The sequence below is a fragment of the Adiantum capillus-veneris genome, chromosome 3, assembly GCF_014529385.1.
Source record: "Adiantum capillus-veneris isolate H3 chromosome 3, ASM1452938v2, whole genome shotgun sequence".
In the NCBI taxonomy this organism is placed as follows: domain Eukaryota; kingdom Viridiplantae; phylum Streptophyta; class Polypodiopsida; order Polypodiales; family Pteridaceae; genus Adiantum; species Adiantum capillus-veneris.
The window spans coordinates 152,881,014-152,894,633 of record NC_140933.1 but is presented as its reverse complement, the minus strand read 5'-3'; the positions used below and the strand labels follow the sequence as shown (position 1 = coordinate 152,894,633).

The 13,620-nt window shown below is 45.1% G+C and overlaps 1 protein-coding gene across 3 annotated transcripts in view; it reads left to right on the top strand.

Annotated features, from left to right (window-relative positions):
- Positions 1-12,886, top strand: part of LOC147461969 (uncharacterized) — a 75,849-nt gene extending 62,963 nt beyond the window's left edge. For all 3 annotated transcript variants that reach the window (XM_086502223.1, XM_086502231.1, XM_086502218.1), the window contains one exon: positions 12,502-12,886. In XM_086502223.1, the coding sequence (XP_086358349.1) occupies positions 12,502-12,579 (78 nt within the window). In that variant the 3' untranslated portion in view covers positions 12,580-12,886. The remainder of the gene's footprint in view (positions 1-12,501) is intronic.
- The last annotated feature ends 734 nt before the right edge of the window (positions 12,887-13,620 follow it).

Below are 13,620 nucleotides of genomic sequence, written 5' to 3'. Positions count from 1 at the left end.
ACTGTCCCTCCGAATGTCCCTTGGAATGACTCTTGAAAATTTTTGAGCTAACTTGAGTTTTTTTGTAGATATGTTGTAATCACGGACGATTACTTTCTTTCAAGAAGGAGGATGTCACAAACTGCTGATGTGTAAAGCAGAAGAAGTTCCCACCAACTTATGGGTACCCGTCCGATGGGGCCCAAGTGACCTAAAGATAAAGGAAGATCCACACACACACACAAGTATTGCGTAGAGAAACGATGACGTGTCACTACTGTACGGACAACGTGCAAAACGCGCTGACATGCAGACGTGGCACTTGTACGGGTTTTCACGTTTTACGCTGACGACGTGGCAGCTGTACAGATTTCTGTAAAACGCGCTGGCAGCTTTTGGCCTAGTTGCTTCTAGAGTTTGATTCTCTTCATGTAATTGCTTTTTATTGGCCAAGGGCCTTCAAATATGAGCCAAGGGCTCATTCTCTGGCATGCTTCTTGGAGAAGGTGTAGAGGATGAAGTACCGGTGTTGTACTGGATTCAAGCAATATAAAGAAACACCGAAAGGGGCGCCAAGGTTTGGGGCCAGTGCTCTCTTGGGGTTGAACTCCGCCACTCCCTGTCTCGTGTGTCATACATCTCTTTCAGTTCGGTGCCCGTCCTGTTACACTGAGAATAGTAGATTCCTTTACATTACTATATGTTATTTTTCTCCCAGCACATCAGTTTATGCTTCACCCAGAGGGCGGTTGCCATTCTCTGTGTTGTTAGATGATGTATGGGAGTTTTCGAGGGATGGTGACATTATCTTTTTGGGGGATTTCAATGCCCAAACAGGTCATCACCAGCCAGTTTTCTATACTACCTCAGAGGAGATGCTGAGAGAGTTGGATGTCAGTGATATGGGACTTGAGAGAGGTTCACACGATGAGGAGTATACAGAGTATGGGAGGTGCCTGACGGAGAAGGGGAGTGCACATGGACTTGCCATCCCTAATAGCTTACAGAGATTTCCCGCAGCAACTGGCTTCACTTGTTTTCCCCACAGAAATGGGGCAACACAGTGGATTATGTTATGGCTCAGCCGAGCTTTATCTCCGGTATTCAAGACCTCACAATTGGACCTAGACTTGTTGGTGTAGCTTTGTGGATTTCTACAAAGCATTTGACACAGTGCCCAAAGCCAGATTGATGCACAAATTACAAGAGATGGGGATACCCGCAGAGTTGATTTGGGGGATCATGGCTTTATACAGGTCAGTAGTGCATGTACGCACTCTAGAGGGAATATCTGCTTTGGTTCACTCCATTATCAGAGTGAAATAGGGCTACCCCTTATCTCCTATGCTATTTGGTATGTATGCAGATGAGGTTTCTGATCACATTGAGAGGAATGGTGATAGAGGAGCACAATTGGGAGGGACATGGATCCCATCCTTGTTATATGCTGATGATATTATGTTGATCTCTGAATCCCGAGGGGATGCAGCGTCGCTTGGATGTTTTACATGCGTTTTGCTCATGATAGTGGATCGTCTATTGAATTTGGCAAAACCAAGATTATGGTGTTTAACACCAGACCGCAGTGGGTCACGAGGTCAACCTCCACATTTACCTATGGTCATGAGCTAGTGGAGTATACAGATACATACACCTACCTTGGGGTAATCTTCAATGGGCCAATGTTTGCAGCAGAGACTAGAATGACCAGAGCTTATGCAACATTGGGGGCATTGGAGAGGATATATTTGCAGGTGCAGTTTCAGGAACCTCGAACAAAACTCTGGTTTTTTGACACTCTGACGGCTTCAACTACATTGTATGGAGTTCAGATATGGGGACCCTCAATTGATTATGGAAGATATGATAGCACTAATGGATAGAGAGGCCTTTGGTTTTTATCATCTCTCGGATGATTAGAGCCAAGGCTTCAGTTCCACATAAGATTATTCGAGCTGGGTTGGCCGCACCTCCCCTAATGGTCGAGGCACTTACTAGATGAGTCTCCTTTATACACAATTTATGGGACTTCCCCAAAGACAGATATGCTTGGCTAGCCCTTGAGTCCTCTTGACAGCTAGCGCAGCAGGGGGATCCAGCCTGCTGGTATGGAAAAAAAATGACATCATGGTTTCATTTACATGGTTTCAGCATGGACAGATTGGCCCCCTTCCAGTACTTTGACTCTCATAGTGTCATAGATCACTAGACTGACCCGTCAAGACTTGATTCAATTAGATATTAGGAGGACATGGATCCAATCGACACGGGGGTTGGGCACGAAGATGGCTTTCTAATATCTATAGAGAGCATCTTCTCCAACTCACGGAGGATGGCTTTGTGATTAGGCTCAGATTGAAACCGGCCCGTGGGGCAGTAGGCGTTGGCTTTCACCCGAAATTCTTTACTTTAGACACACACACAGAGTACTTTGCAAAGGTAACCTGTAACGGGGATTAGAACCTAAGTACACACACGGCTTGGAAGCTAGAATGCTCCGAGCAGACGCCGATAACCTGTAGGCCCCAAAATTGGCGCCCCTTTCATATTTCTTTATTCTTTAACAGAGGGAATAAAACCTGTGATCTCCTACAAGCTGCCCTGCACAATCTAGGCTAAGAAACACCTGTTCTGGCCCGATTTTGGCAGCATAACTGTACTAGGACGTTTCACAGTCAGTATCCCCACGCAATAGATGACTTTCCCAACGCATACGGACACTTTGCAAAACCTGGCGAGAATCTGCAGCACGCTGAATTCTCTGTTTTCTGCCCCGAATGCTCTAGTTCACCTGTATAGCGGTCCCTTGGCGTCCCCGAACCTCCTGGGGGTATTAGGGTCCGTTTAGGGCAGAAACCCTAAACCTGCAAAAATACACAACAGGCTATAATTCCCTGTTTTGGGCTCTGTTTCGCGTGCCGGTCGCATCTGTAGCAAGATCTCGAGCTCCCGCACCTGTAGGGCTACTTGCCCTTTGAATCGGACGAGATTTCTCACGTGAAACCTCTCCGAATTCACCTGTTCCTGCGGGGGATTAGCCGCTAGCTAATCCAGTACCTGTGCAAGAGGCTCTTGCCTCGGCAATCGCGCATGAACCCACATAGTTAACTGTACATCGGTCAAATGAAAAGCCCACTAGAGGGGCATAACATACTGCTCATAGGGGAGAGAGAGAGCAGTGCGTAGCGTGCAGGCATCACTCCTGGCACCGCACTATACATAAGAGGGAAAGGAAGCACTCCATAGCTCTTAACCTGTGTGACAGAGAGCAAATGAGGCCTCTTCCCAGCTTAAAAATCAGTGCCCTTTTTTCTGTAGGAGGAAAGTGCATGAAAAATTGACACTTGGTGCATTTACAAGCATTTTCCCGTTTCGGGTTCGCCGCTTAAAAATCTCCCGACTGGTCGCCCAGTTAACTTCGCGGCAGAGTTGTAAAGTGTTCCCCTAGTCATACCGGAGGTAATGACGCGAACACATTTCGTGGCCCAAAATAGCAGTTTCCTAAATTTTAGGAAATGATTTTGTTGGGCTCCCTGTGGTCGTCTGACCATCTATCCTCATTGGGACCGCATCCAAAAGTGCAATGTGGCCCAACTGTCGGATACTTTCTGTATGTAGTCACACCTTAACTTTAGGCCTTTATTGAGTTCACTTCCTAGTATCCACCAACTTGCTAAGTGCGACAGGGGGACCTATATGATCTTGCTCTGAGCCTAGACATCCTCTTACCAAACGAATTCCAGTGCCGACCACTACCCATCTGCGGGTGAAACTACCGTTCACATTGGCCATGCAATGTCCGACCGTTTGCTACTTCAAGAAGAGGGTCTCAAAAATAAAACAAAACCCATTGGAAATAAACCAACAACTAAAGTTAGCAGTTGCCACGTCCTTGTGACATAGTTAACAGTTGCCACGTCCCCGTGACATACCCCCCTCTTGAAATCGCAAATGTCCTCGATTGCATACCATAAATACATGCCACTGATGATCTTGTGCTATCAACACTCTTTTATCATCGCATGTATCCGCAAGAAAGGTCATAACACATAGATATATATGACTTAATGAGACCTTCATACTTTTTTCATTTCCATCTATTACACTGAATTCATATGTACATTTGATGTACTAGCTCTATCATTACCCCTCCTTTGCACACGTTGGGTTGGGGCATAAGTAGGCTGTAACCCAAAGGCTTCAAGGTAAAGCTGCAATACATTTGGTGACTCTGACAGTTCATGCTCTTCCATCCACTTTGCATCCATAGGCGGATAGTTCTTGAACTTCACCAAATAGCGTCTTGCAACTTGTCCTTTAACTTTTCTGTCCTTATGTGCCAAAACTTGCTCAGGTACCAGAATCTCATCAAGTTCCTCAACTTCTGGTTGATCCTCATCTGGCTTATCTTCTGGCACATCACCCACGAAGGGTCTTAGAAGACTCACGTGAAACGCATTATGAATCTTCCATGCATCAGGCAATTTCAGCCTGTAAGCCACATCGCTGATCTTGTCAAGCACTTGAAAAGGCCCATAGTAACGCATACTGAGCTTAGGAAACATTCGTTCCTTGCCCTTCATCTTCTTTAACCTTGCCTTTTCAAACCTTAACAGAACCCAATCACCAAGTGATAACAGCAATTCACGACGGTGACGATCAGCGGTCTTTTTCTGCTTTGCCTGAGTCTTCTCCAAGGCAACTTTAATTTTCTTATACATCTCATCCATGTTCTCAACATATCGATCTGCCTCAAAGATCTTGTCCTTTGTATGCAAAATGGGAGGAACCTTTTTGCTGCCTTCAACAATCTCAAAAGGTGCTTTGCCAGTAGACGAATGCACCGTATTATTTTACGCATACTCAAGCATAGGCAAATACTGTTCCCACTTGCCCTTATTATCTGACACATAGCATTTCAGCAGATCTAAGACAGTAGAATTAGCCACTTTTGACTGTCCATCAGTTTGTGAATGAAACGAAGATGAGAACTTGAGCGTAGTGCCCATGTTCTCAAACAATCCTCTCCAGAATAAACTGGTCATGCGAGGATCACGATCACTGATAATCGATTTTGGCATACCATGGTACTTAAACACATTGTACATGAACAAGCGTGCCATCTGATCGATTTTATCTTCTTCCTGACAGGGATAAAATGGGCCTACTTGCTGAACCTACAGATAATGGTCCATATACCATCATTCCCTGTTGGCGTTCTATGAAGATCAAAGATAAAGTCCATAGCAATGCTTTCCCATGGCTTATCCAGAATCAGCAGTGGTTGTAACAACCCTGGTGCCTTTTGCCTGTAAAACTTGACCTTTTGGCAAACTATGCATTCTCGCACAAAGGCATCCACATCTCTCCTCAAGGTAGGCCAATAGAAGAATGTCTCTACCGCTTTAACTATTGCATCAATGCCACGATGCCCTGCATACGGTGGGACATGACTCTCTTCCATGACTTTATGTCGCAGTGGCCTAGTGACACAAAGTCTGCCATGCATCATCATAAACCCATCTCTGAGGAGGTAGTGCTCGTGATGTTGCCCTTCTTGTAATTGTTCAAAGATCCTTGCAAAATCTTCATCAGTAGTATACTGTTCCTTCATGTCATCTAGCTCATGATGATAAGGTATTGACATAGCTGAAATTTGTGGCTTTCTTGATAACGCATCAACCACAACATTCTTCTTGCCTTCCACATGCATAATCTGGAAGTGGAACATGGAAAGAATGTTTGCCCATCGCATATGCTTTTCGGATAACTTTGACTGTGTCAAGAAGTATCGCAAGGTCTGATGATCTGTTTGGACAACAAAATCAGCACCTAAGAGGTAGTGCTTCCAGCTAGAAAGCGCATGAATCACGGCCAAGAGCTCTTTCTCATAGACTTGCATAGTCCTCTCTGGCCCTTGTAAAATTCGGCTTTCATAAGCTACTACCCGTCCATCTTTCATTAGCACTGCTCCGATGCTACTGCCACACGCGTCACACTGGACCACAAATGACTTCCTGAGATCTGGTAAAACAATTACTAGATCTGAAGTCAACTTTTCCTTCAAGAGACTTAAAGCTGAAATCTCTTTTTGGGTCCATCTGAAATTGACCTCTTTCTTTTGCAATGCGTGAAGAGGTGATGCTATCTCTGCAAAATTTCTGATAAACCTTCTATAGTAGGAATGACATCGTGCACAGTCTGCAAGTCTGGCCATGTCTTGATAGCTTCGACCTTTGCGAGATCCATTCTAACACCATCCTTTGAGACTATGTAGCCAAGAAAGCAGATCTCTTTGAGGAAGAATTCACTTTTCTTAGGATTGACAAGTAACCTATGGCTGTGCAGCTCTTCGAACACAATGGTCAAGTGACGCCTATGCTCCTCTTCATTCTTCGAATACACTATCATTTCATCGAAGAACATCCCAACAAACTGTTGATGCGAGCGGAAAATCCGGTCCATCATTCGGTTGAACATGGCAGGAGCATTTGTTAGCCCAAACGGCATCACTAGAAACTCATAAAGACCAAATGCCGTTCTCTTGTGCACATCCTCTAGCCTTATACGAATCTGATGGTACCCACTCTTAAGGTCTATCCTGCTGAAAATTGCAGCATCCTCTAAACAATCGAGAATATCATCAATTCTAGGAATAGGAAACCTATTCTTGATGGTATTCTTATTCAACGCACGGTAATCAATACACATGCGCCATGAGCCATCCTTCTTCTGCACTAGGAGCATTGGGGAGCAAAAGGGTGAAGAACTAGGTTGAATCAGCCCCTTCTCTAATAACTCCTCAATCTGGCCCATAATCTCTTTCTGTTGCGCTGCACTAATAGGGAGGTCTATTTGGTGGGCTACACCCTGGCACCAAATCTATCCGATGGTCCTCAGGTCTCTCTGGCGGCAATTGCGACGGTAATGAATCAGAAAAACAGTCACTAAATATTTGCAAAAATGCTGACCTTTCTTTATCTAACACAGATAAATTTGACTAATCACTATCTGAGACACCACGTGCAAAAATCAAGTACATAGAAAGATGATTCTTTATTATAGAAGTGATAGCAGAAGCAGATACAATAGGGACTAACTCTCCTTTAAGCTTTACATCCAAGATGTGAGTTTTGTCCCTATGCTGTACAATGATCTTTTTGTTGTAGGCATCCAAGACTCCATGCACTCGGAACATCCACAGGATCCCCAACAAGGCGTCACAACCTTCCAGCGGCATGATGTAGAACTCTTCTGTGTCCACATACGACTGAATATGCAGACGGAGTTTTCCAATGATGAGAGTAACACACTCTGAGTAGCCAAGACATGCCGACCCTGCCTCTGCTGTGTACCCCATCTCTTCAACTCTGATGCCCAGCTTTATAGCTAACTCTGGTGAGATAAAGTTGACTTTTTTGGCACCTAGATCAAAGAAGATGAGTGCCGTCTGATCCCTGACTTAACATAACTCGCTGGCATCTGTGTTGGGCCCGTCACCCACCATGTCTGGCACTAAACCTGCCGTGGGTTTAGGCTTCTTGCCTTTCTGGTCTTCTTTATCCTCTAAATTAGCTGGTCTTTTCCTTTGTGGACAATTAGTAGCAAAGTGACCAGACTGCTCGCATATAAAGCATTTGTTCTCAGCCATTAGGACCTTCTTTTCCTCGAGCGACTTGTGCATCAAAGGCTTCCTTTTTTGTTTCTTTGCCTGCGCTCTAGAAGTCCCGGTTGAATCCTTGTCTTTGGTGGCCTTTTCTAACCCCTGTGATGCATTAGGAGCCGTTTTCACAAAGGGCTTCTTCGCTGAATTTTTCTTTTGTTGCCCTCCTTTCTCATTACTGGGAAACCCACTGTCCTCTCCTTTCAACAAGGCAAGACCAGTGTTCACAACTTCCATAAGCTAAGTGAGGATAGCCACTCTGTTCTTTGTACAGTAATCGCGAAGCCCTTTAGGCAACCCACAATAGTACTTCTCTATCTGCTCTGTCAATGGCACAAATCTGTAGGAGGTCACTGAGAGTAACGCTTTACAAAACCTCCTATTATACTCCAGCAAGCTCTTGCACGAAGCTGAAGTAAGCTGGTGCCAATCTGTCATGACGTCGGCTTCAAATTCATTTGACAGCCAAGCAGATGCAAACATTTGCTTGAAGTAAACCCAAGTGGCGGGTGCCTGTCCTTGCATTAACAATGTCGTCCACCATGTAAGCGCATTGTCCTTTAAGAAAGTGGCAGCTTTCTTGACCTTCGAGGCCTCTGTAAAATTCCCTCCCGCATAAGCTGTACCAAACTGCTGAAGGAAAGTGAGAGCCTTTGTCTTATCCTCGAAGCCACTGAAAGTACTGAACTTCACAGCTGCACCACCTTCTTTGTAAGCCTTCGGCTTTTCCAGTGCCCCCAAGTTGTCATATGGAATGGTCTGCAACATGGGCATTGTAGTAGGCATGATCGGCACATCTTGGCCATTCACATTTTGCGTCAGAGGTGCATATCTGGCTGCTGTCCAGAAAAACCAGCCATGCCAAAATGACCCCGTGGCACCCCAAACTGGCCGTCGTTGCTCTGAAAACCCTGCTGCATGCCGATACTACCATACATGGGGTTTGGTATGATGCCTTGCATACCCCCAAACACTGTTCCTGGTATGTACGGCTGACTTCCAAGCGCATAACCAGCCATACTTTGGAACACTGATTCACCCCCGAAATACCCAAGATGTACCGTGGGTGGTGGAAAAACTGAGTGCATTGCTTGGTATCCAGTTCCCTGTCCATTCAAGACAGCATGCTGGCTCTGAAAGGTGGCGGGCTGAACTGGCATAACCTGTGGAATAGGCGTTCTAGCCACGTGTTCAAGCACGGGAGGAACCTGTTTTGGAGCCCCTGACTCCACAACATGTGAGTGTTCCCTATCCTCCTGAACCGCATGAAGTACCTGGGCTTGAGCCTCAACAAGCTCCGTACGCGGCGTAGGTTGCCTATTTTGTTGTTGCACTGGTGGCGCTTGCAAGAACTCCATAAACCTTGGATTCTGCACCAGCTGCGAAAAGACATTCACCTCGGCAACTAACTGAGTCTAGAACGCATCATCCTCAAGTTGCCCAGTCATAAAGCCCTGTATTACTGGAGGGACATTCACATTGACAGGAGGTACAGACTGACGTGGCCGTGAGCTCTCGCCAATCTCGAAACAAATAGGGATCTCCTGCCTGTCCTTTGAAGAGGAACCCTCTTCCATAATGCCCTTCCCCTTCTCGGCCATAATGTAATCCCGCGTTCTTGCACTCTGTGTCTTTACCCAAAACAATCCAGACTCACTCTTTAAGAAAAAAGTGATTGATGTTCCGGCAATGGAACCATGAAACCGGCCCGTGGGGCGGTAGGCGTTGACTTTCACCTGAAATTCTTTACTTTAGACACACACACACACACACACAGAGTACTTTGCAAAGGTAACCTGTTAACGGGGATTAGAACCTAAGTACACACACGGCTCGGAAGCTAGAATGCTGTGAGCAGACGCCGACAACCTGTAGGCCCCAAAATTGGCGCCCCTTTCAGTATTTCTTTATTCTTTAACAGAGGGAATAAAACCTGTGATCTCCTACGAGCTGCCCTGCACGATCTAGGCTAAGAAACGCCTATTCTAGCCCGATTTCGGCAGCATAACTGTACTAGGACGCTTCACAGTCAGTATCCCCACGCAATAGATGACTTTCCCGATGCATACGGACACTTTGCAAAACCTGGTGAGAATCTGCAGCACGTTGAATTCTCTGTTTTCTGCCCCGAATGCGCCAATTCTCCTGTACAGCGGTCCCCTCGCGTCCCCGAACCTCCTAGGGGTATTAGGATCCGTTTAGGGCCGAAACCCTAAACCTGCAAAAATACACAGCAGGCTGTAATTCCCTGTTTTGGGCTCTGTTTCGCGTGCCGGTCACATCTGTAGCAAGACCTCGAGCTCCCGCACCTATAGGGCTACTTGCCCTTTGAATCGGACGAGATTTCTCATGTGAAACCTCTCCGAATTGACCTGTACCTGCAGGGGATTAGCTGCTAGCTAATCCAGTACCTGTGCAAGAGGCTCTTGCCTCGGCAATCGCGCATGAACCCACATAACGGGAACCTATATGATCTTGCTCTGAGCCTAGACATTCTCTTACCATACGAATTCCAGTGTCGACCACTACCCATCTGCGGGTGAAACCACCATTCACATTGGCCATGCAATGTCCAACCGTTTGCTACTTCAAGAAGAGGGTCTCAAAAATAAAATAAAACCCATTGGAAAGAAACCAACAACTAAAGTTAGTAGTTGCCACGTCCTCGTGACATAGTTAACAGTTGCCACGTCCCCGTGACTCAGATACATTGATACACACTTGTCTCATGGGATACGGTGTGCTCTTGGTCAGATATGCACATTTTCACATCAGCGTCAGGTTGAGACTTGTAGATTTGGAGGAGTACCAGCGAAGGTCAAGATATGTTATTTGTGCCATTTGGAGCCAGAGACAGAGCTGCACTACAGATGGAATTTCCCGGTATACTATGAGATATGTGGCCACTTCAGTACCTATTCAGAGAGAGTTTTGGACCACTTTCTAGTCATGAGATACTAGGACCAGAGATGCCTTGGACTGTTTTTACCAGAGCTACGCAGACACAGAGAGCGCCTGTTGAGGAGATTAGAGGAGAGCCAGTCTCAGAGGTAGATTATAAATTTGTTTAGATGGGGCAGCTTGAGGAGCAGCTCTCACAGCAGAGCTCAGATCTCACCAGCACCAGAGGCACGCTGATTGATTGACCGATTGAGCTAAGGAAATCCAAACACCCACGACTGCGAGGAGCTTCACAGCATCGACAGAGGCTGTAGCAGAGGATCGAGACCAATCTAGCTCGGCATGCGAGATGCCTAGTCATAGTCTTGACCATGGAGGATATTGATGAGATCTACCAACGACCGATGGTGTCACCTTTGTTGAGATTGTATCACTCATTGTATCAACTATTACTTGTACCCTACACAGTTCTAGTTAGCTACGCATCTCACTTCCAATTGTTTTTTTTTTTCGACACACCAGAGGGCCTACAGGGGGAGGTGCTTATCCCTTCCAAATATTAGCCATGTTACATAATCGGGCAAGGCCGCGTATCATCGGGCAAGAGCCACGCACAGGCATCACCATGGCCACCTAATTGATGCACCACGTGCTGGGAACGACAGAGAGAACTCATAGCAACCAGTTGGGAACCTCCTCCTCGGATGACCCACCCCAGGAGGAGGAGGATGCACTCCAGTGTCCAAGGGCAAGAGCCCTAACAAAGTGAACACAAGGTGAGCACAAGGTGTCCCTCTAGAGGTGACCGAACGGGGGATTTGAACCCACAACTTGTAGGTTGAGAGGCCAAAGCCTTACCGTTAGACCAACCTTTGGGGACCACTTCCAACAGTTAAGGGTGTTACAATATCTTTTTTAGTACCCTTTCTTTTCGTACCATTTAGTCTTTTCTTTTCGGTACTTAGACACTATCAAATTCACCACTTTGGTCTCATAGGTCAATTTGGCCTTTTGAAGACGTTAATATATCATTTTGTTTCATCTCTCTCTCTCTCTCTCTCTCTCTCTCTCTCTCTCTCTCTCTCTCTCTCTCTCTCTCTCTCTCTCTCTCTCTCTCTCTCTCTCTCTCTCTCTCTCTCTCTTCTTGAATAACAGGTCTTGAGTTCAACTCTCCTCGTCGGATAGATCTTTAAGGATAGTTTCCTATGATATTAAAACAATCTTCTTCTTCTTCTTTTCTCTCTCTCTCTCTCTCTCTCTCTCTCTCTCTCTCTCTCTCTCTCTCTCTCTCTCTCTCTCTCTCTGCCTGCTCCGATAGGCGCTCAGGCGCTCTAAGGGTGTTTTGGGAGGGCTTTCCATAGGTTCAATTGCAAGCTTATAGGAGCTCTAGATTTTTAAACACCGTCCAACACAAACTTCTGGCTGTGAGGTTCTGGGGGCTCCTTCATTGCTTCATCCACCCTCTAATAGGGGGTCACCATGTCAAAAAGGGGTTTACTAGTTAGGATGTGGTCACACATGCATCAGTTACGATAACTATGCATTGTGAGACCATTGCCTTATTCACTGGTTTATGGGCATGTAAATACCACATAAAAGGGCCCTCTTAATTGTGGAGGGTCCTTTATTTTGATGAAGGTTTGGTGGGGGTGGAAGGTTGGCTCTAATCCTCCCTTCCGGGCGTTGCACCTTGCCAACAAAGAGACCAATATTCCTAGCTACAAACATAACAATGTTCTCCCTAGCCATCTGAGCCATGACTTGGTCGTGGTGTAGAATTGGGGTTATAAAGGATAGTGCAACAGAGAGTTGAAAATGAGATAGCATATGCATTTTTTGTTGCCAAGGTCTCGAATCTCGTTGCAATGGCCATGCATGTGTATATTCGAATTTCAAGAAGGTTGGTTATGTTTGGTTTAGTCAACTTTCTGAAAGTGTGTTGCGTTTGTGTGTGGCAGCTTTCCTCTCTGGAGTTCAAGCTCAACAATGAGAAAGGTAGAGATTCCTCCATTGCTGATGCTAGCAAGAGATCCTAGTTGTCAATGAGTGAACTGATACGTTCAACAAATATTCCAAATTTATAGCTGAGAGTTTACTACTTCGTGACCCTCCATATTCAGAGTTATATGCTTTTTTTTTTGTATTTACTAGTATATATGTTAGTAGCCATATTCATCAGACAGTCACAACACTAAAGGAATTCATGAAGGGCCAAAGGAAAAATCAGTATACATATGCATCCTTGCAAGATGGTGGTGAAGAAAGTATGTAGCCTCTTGTGTACTGATGTGGAGTATTAAGTTGTGTACTGATGTAGGGTATTAAGTTGTGTCCATTTCATCTTTTCAATTTTTTAGTGGGTTCATGTTTTATTTACTTGCTTGTTGAAAGCTATTTGCATTGATAGATAGATGAGTTTGTGCTCAATTTGAGAATATATGTGTTGTTTTGTTCCTAGAGGCAATGAGAACTTCAGTTTGTGTGTTGCAACAAAACTCAAAGCCATTTGCATTGAAAGATAGATGAGTTTGTGCTCAATTTGAGAATATATGAGCCTTGTTGTCCCTAGAGGCAATGAAAACTTAATAGGGCAAGTTGTGGAAATTTGAAGACAGGCTACTCAAAGCCATTTGCATCGAAAGATGGACGAGTTTGTGCTCAATTTGAGGATATATGAGCCTTGTTTTGTTCCTAGAGTCAATGAGAACTTAATAGGGCAAATTGTGGAAATTTGAAGAGAGGCTACTCCCCTTGGCATGAATTGAAGTCAGAAAGTCCATCCATTATTTTCTCAAGAATTTGGCTTGACGAGTGCTCAAGTTGTGTATGGAAAACAATATGTATTTTGGCATACATGAGGAGGGAACCATTTGATAGGGTCGCGAGGATAAGTCAGGGTGTTCATGTTTTAATCATAAACTTAATGACACTTGAGTAGAAAAAGTGACAAAAACGATAATGCTCAACAGTAGTCCTCCAATTGGACATTCAAGTGTCTAGGTTTTTCCACAAATAATCAGATTTTTTTTTTGTAGATTAGAAACAAAATTTTGAGGCTTTGTTCATTGTATAGTTAG